Raw genomic sequence first — 16979 nt, 5'->3', positions numbered from 1 at the left:
TCTAAAATGGAAAGTTTATATTTTTCATAAAAAGACAGCCAGATTTGGCCTGTAGGGCATAGTTTGCAGACCTTGGGGCTTAAATAAGTTCCCACCACCTTGACAAGATGTTCACAGTAAATCTCAGGCAGGTAAGATCCTGGCAAATTAGACTTGGACCTCACACACCTCCACTAGACATACTTCAATCTTAAAACAAACCCTAAAGCCACAGTTCTCATCCTTCCTTGAATCAGAAGAACCCCCTGGTTTAAGAATTTAGATTCCTTGGCCTTTCCAGAAATTCTGCAGATCTGGGATGGGGCCCAAGATTCTGTATCTTTGACAAGCCCCTACAGCTCATATTTGGGGTCTCAACCCTCTCTCTCCCTCTCTCCAACCCACCAGAGTGGCATGGTTGTGGTGACCTGGTGTGGGGGAAGTGGGCACTGAAGTCTTGGTAACTCTGACTGGTTCCCTGCTACTGTAAGCAGGGAGCCTCAAGATTACAGGTTTGTCCACCCTAGGCATGGGGGGGTTGGGCTTAAAGGCAACCCCTTCCCCAGGGATGTGGAGAGAGTCTATAGTGTCTGCATAAGAGTGGAGAGAAATGTTCTGGAGACCCTCCATCCCACCCCTGGGAGTTCACATTTCCTCGTGCATGCAAATGCTTGATTTCACTGCATAGAAAGTACCAAAAGCCCTTGCTATTCTCATCACTGGCACCAGAGTCCATGCAGTTTGGGAATTGGGTGGGGAGGCAGTCGTCCCCCCAAGGTGAAACTTTCCATAATGAACTGCCCACTTACAGAATGAGTCCCCTCCTCACACTGTCCTCTCAGCTCAGCAGCCCTGGAGCGTGCTGTCTCCCAGGGGCATCCTACCACATAAACACCACGCAAATCAGTTGCATAGTGTGGCTGAAAAGTCTTGCAAAAGGTGCAGGATTTCAGGAAGTCATCAAGTGACCCGGAGAATTGCTCTGACTCCCGTCACTCAGTCACACCCACAAGCAGCAGGTGAGGAAGAGAGCTAATGATGTCAGCCTGAGCTTCAGAATGAGACTGTCGCACTGCTAAATGTAAACGGGTGCAATCAGCTTTGTGAAGCAAGCTGAGTTCGACCCTGTGCTTTATGAACAAGACACACTTAAACCAGAGCAGGCCAGGGAGCTAAAGATGAAAAGACAGGCCCAGGTGTGGCGGGCAGATAGAAACAAGAGCAAACAGACCTGCCTGTCCCGTGGACACAGCGAAGGCAGAGATCAGAGCTCTGAGTGCTGCATGTGACAAAGATGATTTATCATAATACCAAAAGCAGGGATCCCTGGGTGGCGCAGCGGTTTGGCGCCTGCCTTTGGCCCAGGGCGCGATCCTGGAGACCCGGGATCAAATCCCACGTCGGGCTCCCTGCATGGAGCCTGCTTCTCCCTCTGCCTATGTCTCTGCCTCTCTCTCTCTCTCTGTGACTATCATAAATAAATAAAAATTTAAAAAAAAAATACCAAAAGCATTAATTTACACTTAAGGTATAGTAGTTGGCAATATGCATGCACCAAACAGCACAGCTGCTGCCTTTACAAAGTGGAAATTATAGAAGATACTGGGAGAAACAGACATAAACATGTACCACAAGGCTGGTTGAGTAGACAGCAAATTGGCAAGCGTGTAATATGTCCAGATCTGTGTGTTGAGACAGATCTATGGCCATATCATAAACCCTTCACTTTGATGTAAAACTAAATCTTAAGTATTCATGGAGCATTCATAAGACTCATTTCCTCTATCAGGTCATGGGGAAAGCATCTAGAACTTCCAAAAGTAGAACTATTACAAGCAACACTCTTAATTCAATGAAACTAGAAATTAATTTTTTTAAAGATTTATTTATTTATTTATTTATTTACTTATTTATTTAGTCATGAGAGAGAGAGAGAGGCAGAGACACAGGCAGAGGGAGAAGCGGGCTCCATGCCGGGGCCTGACGCAGAACTCGATCCTGGGACTCCAGGATCGTGCCCTGGGCCAAAGACAGGCGCCAAACCGCTGAGCCACCCAGGGATCCCCGAAATTAATTTTTTTAAAGACCCTTCTGTATGGAAATTATCTTTCAAGAAGAAAATGTAAATCTCCGATAAACAATTCTTGGATGAAGGGCTATCTGTAAACCAAAATTACAGATTTTCTTTTTTTTATTTTTTTTTATTTTTTATTTTTTTTTAATTTATTTATGATAGTCACACAAAGAGAGAGAGAGAGAGGCAGAGACATAGGCAGAGGGAGAAGCAGGCTCCATGCCGGGAGCCTGACGTGGGATTCGATCCCGGGTCTCCAGGATCGCGCCCTGGGCCAAAGGCAGGCGCTAAACCGCTGCACCACCCAGGGATCCCAATTACAGATTTTCTAAACATCAGTGACCAAAACTGTATGTTATGAGAATCCATAGGACTATGTAAAGCATGGGCAGCCTGGGTGGCTCAGCGGTTTAGTGCTGCCTTCAGCCCAGGGTGTGATCCTGGAGACCTGGGATCAAGTCCCACATCTGGCTCCCTGCATGGAGCCCACTTCTCCCTCTGCCTGTCTCTGCCTCTCTCTCTGTGTCTCTCATGAATAAATAAATAAAATCTTTTTTTTTAATAAATAAAATCTTAAAAAGAAAAGAACTATGTAAAGCAGTACCAAGAGGACAATTCGTAGGCATAAGCACTTTGTATTCATAAATATGAATGAATGAAAGTGGATGAATTAATTTCCCAGCTCAAAAACCTGAGAAAAAGAACCAAGTAAATCCCAAAGAGAATGAGTTGGCTGTCAAAATGGATAAGATTAGCCCTTGGGGATCTTGATAAATTCCTCAAATATTTTTGATGCAGTGAGAACCAAGTAAGGCCTTCCCCCATCAAAGCTTGATCTGTTCTCTACTCTCTATGATCTGGCACATGGTTTCATTATAACCTAAACAAAAATTTAGTGAAATATCAGATACAATAAGTTGTTTCATACTTGGTTTCTTTTTCATCTTCCCCTTTTTTTTTTTTTTTAAGATTCCCCGATCCCACGCCCCACGCCCCAGCACAGTTTGCTTGAAACTTTGGCTCTTGGGAAGAATCAGTCCGTTTCAAAGAGCCTGTTCAGGTCCCAGGACTGAAACCTTGCTGGTTTTCAGTGTTTCTGTCTGAGTCTGTGGCTAATCATTGGTGTCAGTCCAGTTAGAGTGATAGAGCCCGTTATAAACTGGGGGCATGGAGATAGGGTAAGCATCCCATCCCATCATCACTTGGCTCTCTACAGATGCCTGCTGTCCATTCACCTGTCCATCTAACAACTGGCTGTTGAGACCCTGCTGGGTGCCCCTAAGCCCCATGGGCAACAGGAAGCAAACAATCCAGGCAGAGGCCAGGTGTTAGCAGGGCCCTGGAAAGCCTCCACTTCCTCATCTAAGAATTGGGAGCTCTGAGGTTGGATGTGACCCCTCCACTTCCTGCCCCACACCCACAGGCCAACTGAATCTGTCTTCCCTCCTGAGCAGGCTTCCAGTGGAGGTGGGTAGTAGGAGGGTCCTGTCTGCCACCCTACAGCCACCTCCTCTCATCACCACCCCCTTCCATCATCATCCTTGTCCTCACCTGCCATCTTCCCTCCCTAGAACTGACCACCCTGTCCACTGCTTCCTGTGTGGCAGTTCTCTGGAAAGCACTTTAGCTATACTTTTCACTTCCCCACCTTCTGCGACCTTGCTGGCCCATCCAGCCCTCTCCTCTGTGCTTTGAGGTTCCGCTTCTCTGGGTCCCCGCTGTGCCCTGGGAGACCAGCCAGTCCAGATGACACACCCTCTTCTGTTCACCCGCCCTATGTCTGAGTGTCAGAGTCTCCTCCTACACGTGTAACTGGGAGCCCCTAGAATGGTGACAGCACGCTTGTCCTGTAAAGGACCCCGGGGTCGGTATTTTCAGCTCTGCTGCTGTAGTCTGAGAGCAAGCAGAGACAACATATAAATAGAGGTGGGTATACACCACGCAGAACTTTATTTGTGAACTGAATTCACGAAGGTTGAATTGCATATTCAATGCGTGTGTTGTGAAATATTCTTTCAAGTTTTCTTTTTTCGAGAGTTTAAAAATGTAAAAACCATTCTTAACCCGTGGACCCTACAGAAACAGGTTGCGGGCTGTAATTGGCCAACCTCGGTAGAGCCCAGAGCCCAAGCCTGCCCTACCCCACCAGGTGTCAGAAGGGTGTCTCCCACACAGCCAGGTTCCGTTCACGTACAGATTTTCTGTCCCTGCTTCAGGCTCCGAAGGCAGAATCGAGTCATTTTGACAAAACCCCAAATATTTATTATGTGGTTCTTCACGGGACAAGCTGACCAGCCCCTGGCTTCCATGGTCTCACTTCATCTTTAAACAACCTGGGAAGCCAGAAGTTCTCTCCCTCATTTTACAGGAGAGGAATCTGAAACCCAGGAGCACTGAACACATCTGCTTTGGTCGGCCCTCCTGCAGGTCACCAGGACCCACTGGAATCCCCTGCAGACAGCCGGTTTCCAGGGCTCCTTGCTAGAAGCAGCCCTCCACCCCATGCAGGGTTATTTTTCTAGCATTTCCACCACAGGAAAGCCCCAGGTTTGAATGGAGGCCCCAGGGCTGTTTGCTCAACACAGGGCAAAGCAGACAGTCCCGGCACCTTGGTCCCTGGACCACATGGGCAGAGACCCTGGCTGGGGAGCTTCTGTGTTCCCATCAGGCCCATGAGACACTTCTCAGGATGCCTCCTGCCCTGTCTGTCACCTGTGTTACCCATGGGCATAGCCTGTTTGTGGGTACAGACCAAGTGCTGTTTCACATAGGAAAGTATCCTTGAAACGTGGAGAATACTCTGGAGAAAAATCAGGCTGGTTCCAGCATGCTGATGCCAACTTCACTTGCTCCCAGTGTTGTGTTCTCCCCACCACCTCCCATGACTAGAATGAGCCAGCTCCTGTAGGCCAGCAACCATTGGCCTTGCAATGCTTGGCCAACAACCATTTGGCCCCATCTTTAAGCTCCATTGCTGCCTAATTTATACTAATGTTCTTTTTCCAATGGCAGCCCGTCCCTGCAACACCAGTCACTCCCCCATCTCCATATACCCAGTCTGGGCTTGGACGCGAGTGATCTGGAAGTCCCATGTGGTATGTGGTATGTGGTCTGAGGCAGGGGCAGAGGTTTCACCCAGAGGTGGCATTGCAGAGGAAGGGGCAGCATCAAGGCCCCAGAAGATGGTGGGCAACCTACCCTGCTTGGGCCAACTGGAGGGCTCCTAGTGGTGGTGACACTCGATCCATGGCCAAGGAGATCCCCTGGGATGCAGGGCCTCCCCTTCAGAGTCCCACCATGCAGGGGGCTCTCTGAGGCTACAACAGTGCCAGGCACACAGCAGCCAAAAAGTAAATTGTTGTCAAGTGGATGGATGGATGGATGGATGGATGGATGGATGGATGGACGGACGGACAGATAGATGGACAATGGCCAAATGATTGAGTGAATAAGACCACATGCACCAAAGCCTCACAAACGCTTGGGAAGTGGGGTCCCTATGGCTATGAGGTCAGGAAAACAGAGAAGGCTGAACCTGCAAACAAGACAGAGCCATTAGAATGACCAGAACCTCCTTCTGAGAAAGGATAGCCACAGGTAAATCTGGGGGCAACGGAATTATCTTGGATTAGGCCACCACTTCAGCCTGGCTGGAAGGACAGCCATCTGGGGCGGTGAGGCTGGGGCACTTCTCCATAGGGGAATCCCAACTTGGGGCTCACCTGTCAACTTGAGAGTTAGGCAAGTGCATTTGCCTTTGTGAGCCCATCCCGTGGGGCTTTCAGGGTCTGAAATCTGAAAGCAAAACAGTTTGCCTGATGCAGTCCATCAAGGCTTGTTTGGTTTTTGTGGGGGATGCACAAGACAGCCGATGTGAGCTCAGAAAGGGCGCAGGAGTAGTCCATCTATCTGCCTGGTCGCCGGGCCCAAGGTGAACAGCCTGAGCCAGGGCAGGCACCCCGAAAGATCCCAGGCCCACTTGCCTGAGTCCAGGCACTGAGAACAGGTCTGAAGAAGGAGCCCAGGCAGTGGGGACTGAGGAGCCAATGCATGGAGAAGGGCTGGGAGCAAGGACACTGGGTTCAGACGCAGTCATATCAACTGCTTGCCTGCTGTCAGACTTTAAGGAAGTCAGTGGGCTTCTCTGTGCCTCAGTTTCCCCATATGAAATGGGAATAACACTCCTGTCTCTCAGAGGAGTAGAAGCAAAAAAACAAATTAAAAAAAAACAAAAACAAAAAGCAAGTCAGAAGCCCCATCACACCTGGTCATTCTGTGATGATGCTACCACCATTTTTCCTAAAATGTTTACTGTGCATTTCAGCCAAGATCAGAGGCATCCTGTTGAGACAGAAAATGCATCTTCTAAAATTTCTGGCCAAGTAAGATGCTCAACCTCAATTTCTCTAAATTGAGAGAACTTTTTGAATTTCCCAAAAGAAAAGCCTCAAAGACAAGGACAGTTGGAAGAAAGTCCGAGGTCCCCCAGCTCTTGTCATCCTTGGCAGAATGGGGGGGCCATGCATCATCTGCCCCATCAGAGGAAGAGCAGGTGTGTTGTTTCTTCGTTTAGTTTTATCTAGAAACCTTGCCTGGAGAAGTTTGAACTAGAGTTGTCTCTTTATGGTTGTTTTTTTTTCTCTTATATCATGATTTTTTTTTTTTCAAATTGGGCAACCTATGTCAGAAATGTGTACTTTATGTTATATAAGAAGAGAAAAGTGTTTCCAAGAAAGTAAAGGCCTCTCTCATTGCATTTTGCCAGTGCTGTGGGTTTTCTGGCCTAGTGGGAAGACAGCATTAACATGTGGCCTCTGCAGCTCCAATGCCAGATTACATCGCATCATGGCTGGCGCCTGGATCCCGCTTCCTCCTCCTGTCCACCCCTGGCCCCACATGATCACTGGGCACACCATCCTCCCTTGTGCTCTCATGTTCTCCGAGGCCATGCATGTACCCATCCAGCCCCAGGAGCAGCTACATAATAGCTCCCCTGGCTGTGAGCGCCAGGCCAGCATTTCCTCCTCCTGGACATATAATAGCAGCAACCGGATATTTTTAGACTGGCTTTGAAAAGTCGCAGTGTGCTGAAACCGCATACCAGACGCATGAGGTCACTGCCCCCCCCCCCCAAAGCCCAGGCTGCATGAGGCTGGTGGGCCCTCACATCCTGAAGACTTTCCCTCTTTTGGTCCCCAGGACACTAGCCCTGACTGTTTCCTTAGAAATCCCACAGAGACTTGTCCCGAGTTCAGAAGGGGGACTGCTGTGGGTCTTTGGGATGTGTGTGCACATTGCTGGGGGGCCTCTGCAAACCTGGATGCTGCAAAGGCCCCAGCACAGAAAGAGGCCTGTTCCCTGGGGAAGGAGCCCACACAGGCTCCGGCATCACTTCACCATCTGCTCATAGTTAGGCAGGCGGGCTTGCTCTCGGGGTTTATTTTAGTTTGGAGCAGGGGGAGGGCCTGGGCCTGTCCTCAGCTCAGATGGCACCCTGCAGGGTCTCGTGAGCCTTGTAGGAAAGGAGGAAATGGACCTGTTGCCTGCCGATCCCAGAGCAGAACTTCAAGAGTCCATGGGCTTTACTCTAAATAAAAAAAAAAAAAAAAAAAAAAAAACGTTCCAAGGCTGAACTTAGGGGAAAACAGAGATTAAACCTAGAAAGGGGGATCCCTGGGTGGCGCAGCGGTTTGGCGCCTGCCTTTGGCCCAGGGCGCGATCCTGGAGACCCGGGATCGAATCCCACATCGGGCTCCCGGTGCATGGAGCCTGCTTCTCCCTCTGCCTGTGTCTCTGCGCCTCTCTCTCTCTCTCTCTCTGTGACTATCATAAATAAATAAAAATTAAAAAAAAAAAAAAGTTTAAATCTAGAAAGACAGTTTTCTTCCTCCCAGGACTCCTCAGGCCTATTGTGCACATGGGGGTCCTCACAATAGGATGAAGGGCCTGCAGAGCCCTTGACCACCCAACCCTGCAAACCCCTTTACCCCTTTTGCCTCCGTCTGTAGATAGCAGTGCTTTTCAGCAATGCAGTCGGCTCTGGAAACATTTCTGGCTGTCACACGCCGCTGGCCTCTGGCAGGTGAGCCCAGGGACGCTGCTCAGTACCCCACAGGGCCCAGAACGGCCCCAGCACAGAAATTGATCCAGCCCCTAGGATCAGCAGTGCCAAAGCTGGGGATCCAGCGCTGGGTTCTATAGGCACTTGGGAGAACAGGCAGGCCCAGGCCTAGCCCCCAACTCTTGTCACCCAGCCACTGGCCAGTAGCTCAGTCACACACATCAGGATGTGGCCGTTCCCACTGGCAGAGGAGCCCCTGTGTTTAATCCAACTCTCCAAAGTCTTTCAAAACCTGGCAGTGCACAGGTCCTAAGGAAGTATTCGTGAAGAAGAGAAGGGGGCTCCGTGGCCACCGTCTGACTCGGGAACACTTCTCCTCAGATTGGGTTCTGCCCCATGAGGCCACACAGAGCCCACTCCCCACCAAAAGTACCCAGCCACCACCCTGCCCAAGCAGGTTTCCCCCCACTTTGTGCCACCAGGCCAAGTTGCCTCAGATCCTTCAGTGGGACCCATTCCTGGGGTCTGGAGCCCCTGGGGAGTGGGGCAGGAAGTTGCTTGTCCTGTGACCCCTTCCGCCAGCTAGAGGCCACTGTCCTGGTCCCGAGCTCTGCTGAATGGAGCCGTTTCAGAGGAAGTTTGAGGAAAAACCCCAGCAGAAAATTTTTTTATGGGGCTTCTCCCTTCCGATGGCCATACCAGAACCTCCGATCAGTGATCACCTGCATTCATTACCCTGTGGAATGAAGCCGTTAAGAAAATCCTGATCCCTTTCTGTGTCCATACATCTCCTGGTTCCTGAATCCCCTGCCAGCCTGGCCATCTCTCCCCTCCTTGCCGTCATCCCTCTGCCCCATCGGATCCTCAGACACCCACATGAAGCCCCCAACCCCCTACAAACCTTGACAGTGCCACTTCCTCTCCATTACCCTCTCCATTACCCTCATGCCTCCCACACAGCCTCCCACTCAGCTCAGCCTTCTCAAACTGGAACATTATTGGCCCTTCTTGTGGCTACCAAGCTTCCCTTTCTGTGTGTGAGTGGGTTATCACCCCCTTCCCCTGCCATGTCACTCCTTCTTCAGCCCCTGGAGCCCCAGGGGCTTGGACAGCTGAGCACCAGGCTCTGTGACTAGTTCTGTATTTTCTCCCCACACCTGTCCAGCACCAGCACTCCCACCTCTGCCAGCATCTTTCTCCAGCACCTTCCCTGCCCTGCATTTCCCCAGGGCTTTATCATACCTTCTCCCTGTCTGTTCACCCCTCAGTGGTGTTGGGTACCTCATGGAGAAGGGACACCCCAGGAACCTGGGCAAGAAGTGTTCTTTGTCTTAATCTGGGTGGTGGGCACATAGGCCCCAGGGGGGACCCCAGAGTCACAGACTCCATGTATGGAAATGGAGTATTGGAAATAAAGCCCTGATTCATGCTGCAATGAGGATGAACCCCAAAAGCATCCTGCTGAGTGAAGGAAGCAAGACAGAAGGCCACATCATGTATGCTCCCACTTTGGTGAAATATCCCAAACTGGCAAATCCATAGCAACAGAAAGCTGCCAGTAGCTGGGGGAGGCAAGAGGGAGTATGGGGAGTGATAGCTAATGGGGATGGGGTCTCCTTTTGGGGTGATAGAAATGTTCTGGAACTAGACAGAGGAGATGGTTCCACAACACTGTGAAGGTACTAAATGCCCCTGAATTGTTTATTTCTAAATGATTAACTTTATGTCATGCCAGTTTTACCCCAATGAAAAAAATTGGCAGTGAACTGGCTTGTCATCCCACAGAATTGCAGGACCCCTCTAGGATGGAATCTGTCTTCACATCTTCTCCCTCCCAACCAGCCTCAGATTCTTTGGGGGCCCAGAGCCCACAGCAGCCCAAGGCTCAGCAAAACACTTCTGGAAAGGGCCAGATAGTAAATATTTTCAGCCTTGTAAGCCAGAATGTCTCTATCATGGCTACTCTGCTGTTGGCAGTATAAAAGCAGCCATGGAAGATCCATAAATGAACAGGCCTGGCTGTGTGCCAGTAAAACTTCATTTATGGACACTGAGATGTGAATAGAATTTTCATGTGTCAGGAAATATTACTCCTTTTGTTTTTTTGTGTGTGTATTTTTTTTTTTAACAATTTACAAATGTGAAAACCACTCTTGGCTCGCCAGCAGTACAAAAATAAGCAGTGGACTGGATTTAGCCCATGGGCCAGAGTTCACCATATAAACAATTATAACTGAAAATGAATGCTGTTGATTAGCCTTTTTCATGTCTGAGACTTAAAACTTGAACCCTCACACAACCCAAACACGGAGGTAAAGAGTAAGTATGTTGGAACACACATGGGCTACACTAAGCTCTGTGTTTATCAGTCTCATCAGGGTCACTGCCTGACTTCAGGCAAGTGAATGCCCATGATGCCCAGAGGGACATGTGAGGCCCCGGGCTGCGGTGTGTAGAAATTTCATCCTCACCATCTGAAAATCTGCTTTTGCTTTTCTCACAGGCTTTCGGAAATGCCAAAACGGCCCACAACAACAATTCCAGCCGATTTGGGAAGTTCATCCAGGTCAACTACCTGGAGAGTGGCATCGTGAGAGGGTGAGTTGGTGCCACTGGCCTCAGGCTAGGGTCCTGGGCATCCCTGTGAGGAGGAGTCAGCCTGGGAGCTCAGTGTGGAAATGTGGCTCTGCAGGCACTTGTGAGCCGTACAGGGAAGCAAGTGTGGTTTTATTTTAAGTCATTGATGTGAAGATCTGAGCTGTGGGTCAAAGTGGGAAGCATAGGTGTGGGAGGAGCGGGACTTCTGTCCCCAGGTCATCGAGCGTGGGCCGAGGTGCCCAAGAAGCAAGTACCACAACTGAAGATGCATGGTGGAGCTTTCCAAGAACAGGCAAGGACACACCAACCTATGTCTTGGACTTGATGAGGTTTCAAATTCAGTGGATCTGGGGATGCCATAGGCAGAGCTGATATAGACTGTGGCATTTGCCAAACATGTGCCTCTGTAGTTAGGGAAAGACGTAATACTGGGTAGCAAATTAAAGTGGTTGTCCAGGGAAGTACTGAAGGAAGGTGGGTAGGTGGGAAGAAGGTGGGTAGGTGGATAGGAAGGAGGGAGGAAGGATGGGTTGATAGATGGATGGTTGGATGTATGCATTCATTGGCTAGATGGGTGGATGGATGGATAGATTCATGAAGTAGGTAGGTGGACAGATGGATAGATTCATAGGTTAAGTGGGTGGGTGGGTGGGTGGCTGGATAAATGGATGGATTCGTGAGTGGATGGATGGATGAATTCATGGGTGGGTGGGTAGATGGATGGATTTGTGGGTGGGTAGGTACATAGATGAATAAATTTAATGGATCGGGTGGGTGGGTGGATGGATAGATTCGTTGCTAGGTGGGAAAATTCATAGATGGATGAATTTGTAGATTGATGAATTCATGGATGGGTGGATGGATGAATGGATTAGGTAGATGGGTGGATGGAAAGGTGGTAACTGAATTGTGAAGTTGATTGTCTGGTGAAAGTTAAAACAGATCAACATTTTTGTGGCAGAAATGTAATTTCCTTAGGTGGAAGCACAATTACTTCAACTAAATATATAACGTTCAAATTGTTTTCATCACTCTGCGCAGTGATTATGCTTATGAATGTCTGGCAGCTTTGTGCAATAAACTAATGTTTTCAGGAATTATCTATTTTGTCATAGTATTTAAGTCATAAGGTCATATCAGAATTCGGTGCTATAGCATTTCTTTCTCTTTAAAAAAAATATTTTTTCAGGATGCCTGGGTGCCTCAGAGGTTGAGTGCCTGCCTTCGACCCAGGGCGTGATCCTAGAGTCCCAGGATCAAGTCCCACATCAGGCTTTCTGCATGGAGCCTGCTTCTTTCTCTGCCTATGTCTCTGCCCCTCTCTCTCTCTCTCTCTCTCTCTCTCATAAATAAATAAAATATATTTTTAAGGATTTTTAAAAATAAATTTATTTATTTATTTATTTATTTATTTATTTATTTATTTATTTATTTATTTTAGAGAGAGAGAGAGGCAGAGACACAGGCAGAGGGAGAAGCAGGCTCCATGCAGGGAGCCTGACGTGGGACTCAATCCTGGGTCTCCAGGACCACAGCCCAGGCTGCAGGCGGCGCTAAACAGCTGCTCCACCAGGGCTGCCCCAAAATATTTTTTTTTTAAGTATATATTCTGAGTAGTTACAGTTGGTTAAAAAATGTAATTGTGATTTAATACTGCATAATGTTTTGGGTATTTTTGGGGGGTACTTTTTTTTAATAATCAGAAATCTTATGAATCAATAAAACTCTTTCACAGTTAAAAAAAAAAAAAAAAGGCACCTTGGCACAGTCCAAGGTTACTCAAGGGGATGATCCCTGCCTCTACATTCTGGTGCAAGGGTTTGCCGTGGCAGCAGGATTTACACCGGTTCCAGGTGATGCTCTGAGTAGCCCAAATGTTCCATGTGGGGAGACCCGAGCAACAGAGCCTGGAGAAGGCTCGGGCATTTCAGGAATGGAGAAGTCCTTGAGTGGCAGGAGATTGAATCCAGAGTATGTAGGTCTTCTGTTCATCTAACCTGACTCATGATCATTTCAAATGACAATGTATATTCAAGACACAAATAGGAATGTTGTTTCTCTCGAATCAGGATATTATTTTCTTGAACCCTCAGGCCTCTCTGCCCAGGCTCCAGCGGGCGGTGGTATGAGTGAGAAATCCCCAATAAATGGCAATTGTGCTTTGTCCCCTCAGCCCATAGACCATCCAGTGATCCCCCCCATCACTCAGTGCTGCTGGGCATCTGCATAGACATGGCCACCGCCTACCCCTGTTGCAGGGCGTCTGACCAGCAGGAGTTGCCCAGAGTACCTTCTTGGGCAGATGACACAGAATCATACCCCATCTACAATCCTGGAAACTCCCTCATGGGAGCAGAGATGCCAGGAGGCTACTTCATGTTTTCCCGGGTCCAGGGATGGCTCTGCAGCCATGGGTCAGACTGGAGCTTTGCTCCCAGCTTGCTCCTCTGTGTGGTCTCTGGTGTCCTATGGCTTCCATAAAAAAGTGCCACAAACTGGGGGGCTCAAGGCAGGAGGAATTTCTTGTCTCACAGCATTGAAGGTTGAAAGCCTGAAATCAATATGTAGGGAGGACAGCATTCCTTCCACAGCCTCCAAGAGAGGATTCTTTGTGCCCTCTGGCAGCTTCTGGTGACTCCAGGCCTTCCTTGGCTTATGGCCACATCACCCCAATCTCAGCTTCCATCATCACGTGGTCTTCTCTGCATCACTCAGTGTTCTTCTTCTTAGGACTTTGTCCCTGGATTTAGGGTCCACTCTGATCATGGAAGATGTTCGTATCTCCAGAGCCTTCCCTTAATTACATCTACAAAGACTCTTTTGCCATATAAAGTCAAACTCACAGCTTCCAAGTGGGCATACCTTCTGGGGGCCACCATGTGACCCAGTGTACCAGCAAGTGTTGGCCTTCAGCTAACTGGTCCAGCCTGTTCTGCCTGCCTCAGGCTCCCATCAAGCTCAGGGCCAGAGGTCCCGGGTGATTGTGTCTTACAGACCAACTTTTGAAAGTCCTGTCTGTGGCCTTGGATTCAGGAAAGGAAGTCCCACCTCAGCCCATGACCATGTGGCCTGCCCACGCTCGATGAGGAGGTACACTTCCTGTCCAGGGAGTGGTCACAGCCAGCTGGGGAAGAGCAGGCCCAGACCCAGTTCTGCTTTTGGGGAGGTGACACTTCTCAATGCCATTTCCTGTGGAGGCCAAGGGTCAGGGGCAGTCCAAGTCTTCCTCCAGTTCCCCAATTTGCAAGACCTCGTCTTCCTGTGGGTTCAGTGGCTCAGTACCGGGGGATCCCTGGCCCCCTACAAACCCCAGTAGGGTCCTGGCATTAAGAATGATCAGGGAAGGGAAGGGGCTGTCATTGTCACATGACAGCTCAATGCCAGTAAGGGGTCGCTGTCCTCTCCACTATGCCGACACAGCGCAGGGAATTGGCCACAGGTGGAGCTTCCAGCAGGAGTCTGATTCTAGAACCAGATATGGCTTCCCTCCCTAGGAGAACAAACCACCAACAACTAAAATAGTTACTAGCTGGGGGAAGGAATAGAAAAAAAAACATGGGTTTGAAAGATGAGAGGACACAGTCCGAGTCCATGGAAACCCGCCCGTGCATGTTTTGTTTGCATGTGTCCCAGGCAAGTCTGCAGACAGGCGACTGCTGTCCTGGAGAGAGAGGCAGGTGGTGTCTAGCAAGCCCTGGACCAGGGGCCCAGGGATGTCGCCCAGGCCTACCCACCTCTACCCCTACCCCCGGGTACCAGCTGCCTTTCCTATAAAACAGGATGGGCTCAGGTGAAGGGAGCCTGCAGAGCTATCCAGCTCCCACACGTGGTGGTGGTATAACCCATGAATGACCAGCCCCTCCAGCCCCACTGGGTGGGGTCCCTGCTAGGCTACTTCCCTCCTGGGGGGTCCTAGGCAGCAGGTGGCAGGTGGCCTCTTCAATTTTAGGATCTCATCTTTCAGTTGGAGCCACAGTGTCCACCCCCAGGGTGAAAGGATTCAGGGCATTTAATCCCTACAAAACAGTGCTGAGAATAGTCCTTACTACTGCTAACATTGAGAGTATAGCTGTAGAGGTCCCTGGGCCCTGCCCCAGAGCCCACACAGCCTCATGGACGCCTGACCATCAAATGTCCGTCAGCTAATGAATGGGTAACACATTGTGGCGTGAAGCTCTGATACATGCTGCAATGGGGCTGAATCTCAGAGTCACTGGGCTGAGTGACAAGGCAGACACAATATATATATACCGAAGGATTGTATTTCTTTAAAATTCTAGACAATGCAAACTAATCTATGGTGGGGCTAATCAGTGGCTGCTTGGGGTTGAGAGGCAGGGAGGGTTGACTAAGGGCCCAGGAAACTGGGTCATGGTGGTAGGTACACAGGTGCCTGCATGTGTCACAACTCATCAGTTCACACACTTCTAGCTTACTGTGCATCAGTGACAGCTTGTAAAGCTGGTGGAACAAAATAGGAAAGTACCCAGTCAAGACTCACCACGTGGGCAGCCCAGTGACCCAACGGTTTGGCGCTGCCTTCAGCCCAGGGCCTGATCCTGGAGACCCGGGATCGAGTCTCACATCAGGCTCCCTACATGGAGCCTGCTTCTCCCTCTGCCTGTGTCTGCCTCTCTCTCTCTGTGTCTGTCATGAATAAATAAATAAAATCTTAAAAAAAAAAAAAAAGACTCACCACGTTGCCTATATTAAATATGTGCAGTTTATATCAATAAAGAAGTTATAAAAAAAATAGAGGGGTGCCTGGATGCCCTAGTTGGTTAAGTGCCTTCTTCAGCTCAGATCTTGATCCCAGGGTCCTGGGATCAGCCCCCATGTTGGCCTCCCTGCTCAGCAGGGAGACCTCTCCTTCTGTCCTCCCACCCCCAAAGCTCACTTGGTCTCCCTCTCAAATAAATAAATAAAATCTTTAAAAAAAATAAAAAATGAACCTATTATCTTGGATTTTTAACGGGAAAAGCATTTAAAGGCTGAGGAGGTGGTGAATGCAGAGGGCGACCTTCCCCTGTTGTCCGTGAACACATGGGTACAGTTGCCCCAGTTCCCGCTGCCTGAGGGGGGTACCCCAGGGTGCTTCTTAAGCTTCTGAACAGTGATCAACTCGTATCTGGTCTGGCGAGCAGAAGTGGCCAATCCAGGTTCCTTTTCTTTTTTTTTTTAATTTTTATTTATTTATGATAGTCACAGAGAGAGAGAGAGAGAGAGAGAGGCAGAGACATAGGCAGAGGGAGAAGCAGGCTCCATGCACCGGGAGCCCGACGTGGGATTCGACCCCGGGTCTCCAGGATCGCGCCCTGGGCCAAAGGCAGGTGCTAAACCGCTGCGCCACCCAGGGATCCCCTCCAGGTTCCTTATTTTTATGGATGGCAGTCATAAGACAAGGCGACACTTGGGGGTGATTGATTATATACATGACATTTAGGGTAGTTATATTTATGACCACTTAGATTGATTATATTTGCCACATTTAGATTGACTGTGATATTTAGGATGATTTTTTTTTTTTTTAAGATTTTAGTTATTTATTTGAGACAGAAAGTGAGAGAGAGAGAGCATGAGAGGGAGGGGCAGAAGCAGACTCCTTGCTGAGCAGGGAGCCTGGCGCGGGGCTCCATCCCAGGCCAGCATGAGCCAAAGGCAGATGCTTAACCAACGAGCCACCCAGGTGCCCCAGGATGATTGTATTTCTAAAGGGTGATTTAGGTACCTGTGTTTACCTTGTGTCAAAGGAAATTAATCCTCAGCTGGCTTTATTGTGACAAATTACTCTGTTCTAGAAAACTATCAAAATGTAACATTTTACTCATCTTCCTTTTAATAACAGGGCTGTTGTTGAAAAATACCTGCTTGAAAAGTCTCGCCTCGTCTCTCAAGAGAAGGATGAGAGGTAGGAGGAAATTTCCTCAGTGACCCACCACATCTGCCTTCTTCCCCACAAAGGAGTGAAGCAGGTGTCCTAGCCCTATGGGAGATGGTGGCCAATCTCCCAGGAGCAAGGCTGCTCTGTGGCTGCAAGCTTTGCAACTCATACCTCCTAAACCACCTTCTTGTGCTTATTTTTGTGCCTACCCAGGCTTTTACCCAGAGTAATACCCCTCATCCCCAGACATCTCCTCACCGGAGAAGCTCACGGTTTAGTTTTCCTTTTAAGACATCATAAGAATCAACTTATTGTCTCAAATTGGTACATATTTGAGGTGTGTGGTTTTTTTTTTCCTCCCTGGTGTGGTCCCCAAAGCAATATTA

At 49.0% G+C, this 16979-nt stretch overlaps 1 protein-coding gene across 6 annotated transcripts in view; it reads left to right on the top strand.

The window, feature by feature from the left end:
- Positions 1-16979, top strand: part of MYO9B (myosin IXB) — an 89455-nt gene that overhangs the window by 36107 nt on the left and 36369 nt on the right. For all 6 annotated transcript variants that reach the window (XM_038566931.1, XM_038566933.1, XM_038566932.1 and 3 more), the window contains exons 3-4: positions 10618-10712; positions 16558-16620. In XM_038566931.1, the coding sequence (XP_038422859.1) occupies positions 10618-10712; positions 16558-16620 (158 nt within the window). The remainder of the gene's footprint in view (positions 1-10617; positions 10713-16557; positions 16621-16979) is intronic.

The sequence above is a fragment of the Canis lupus genome, chromosome 20 (genome assembly GCF_011100685.1).
Source record: "Canis lupus familiaris isolate Mischka breed German Shepherd chromosome 20, alternate assembly UU_Cfam_GSD_1.0, whole genome shotgun sequence".
NCBI lineage: Eukaryota > Metazoa > Chordata > Mammalia > Carnivora > Canidae > Canis > Canis lupus.
Note: the sequence above shows the minus strand (reverse complement) of the source record. Positions and strands in the feature narration are given on the sequence as shown.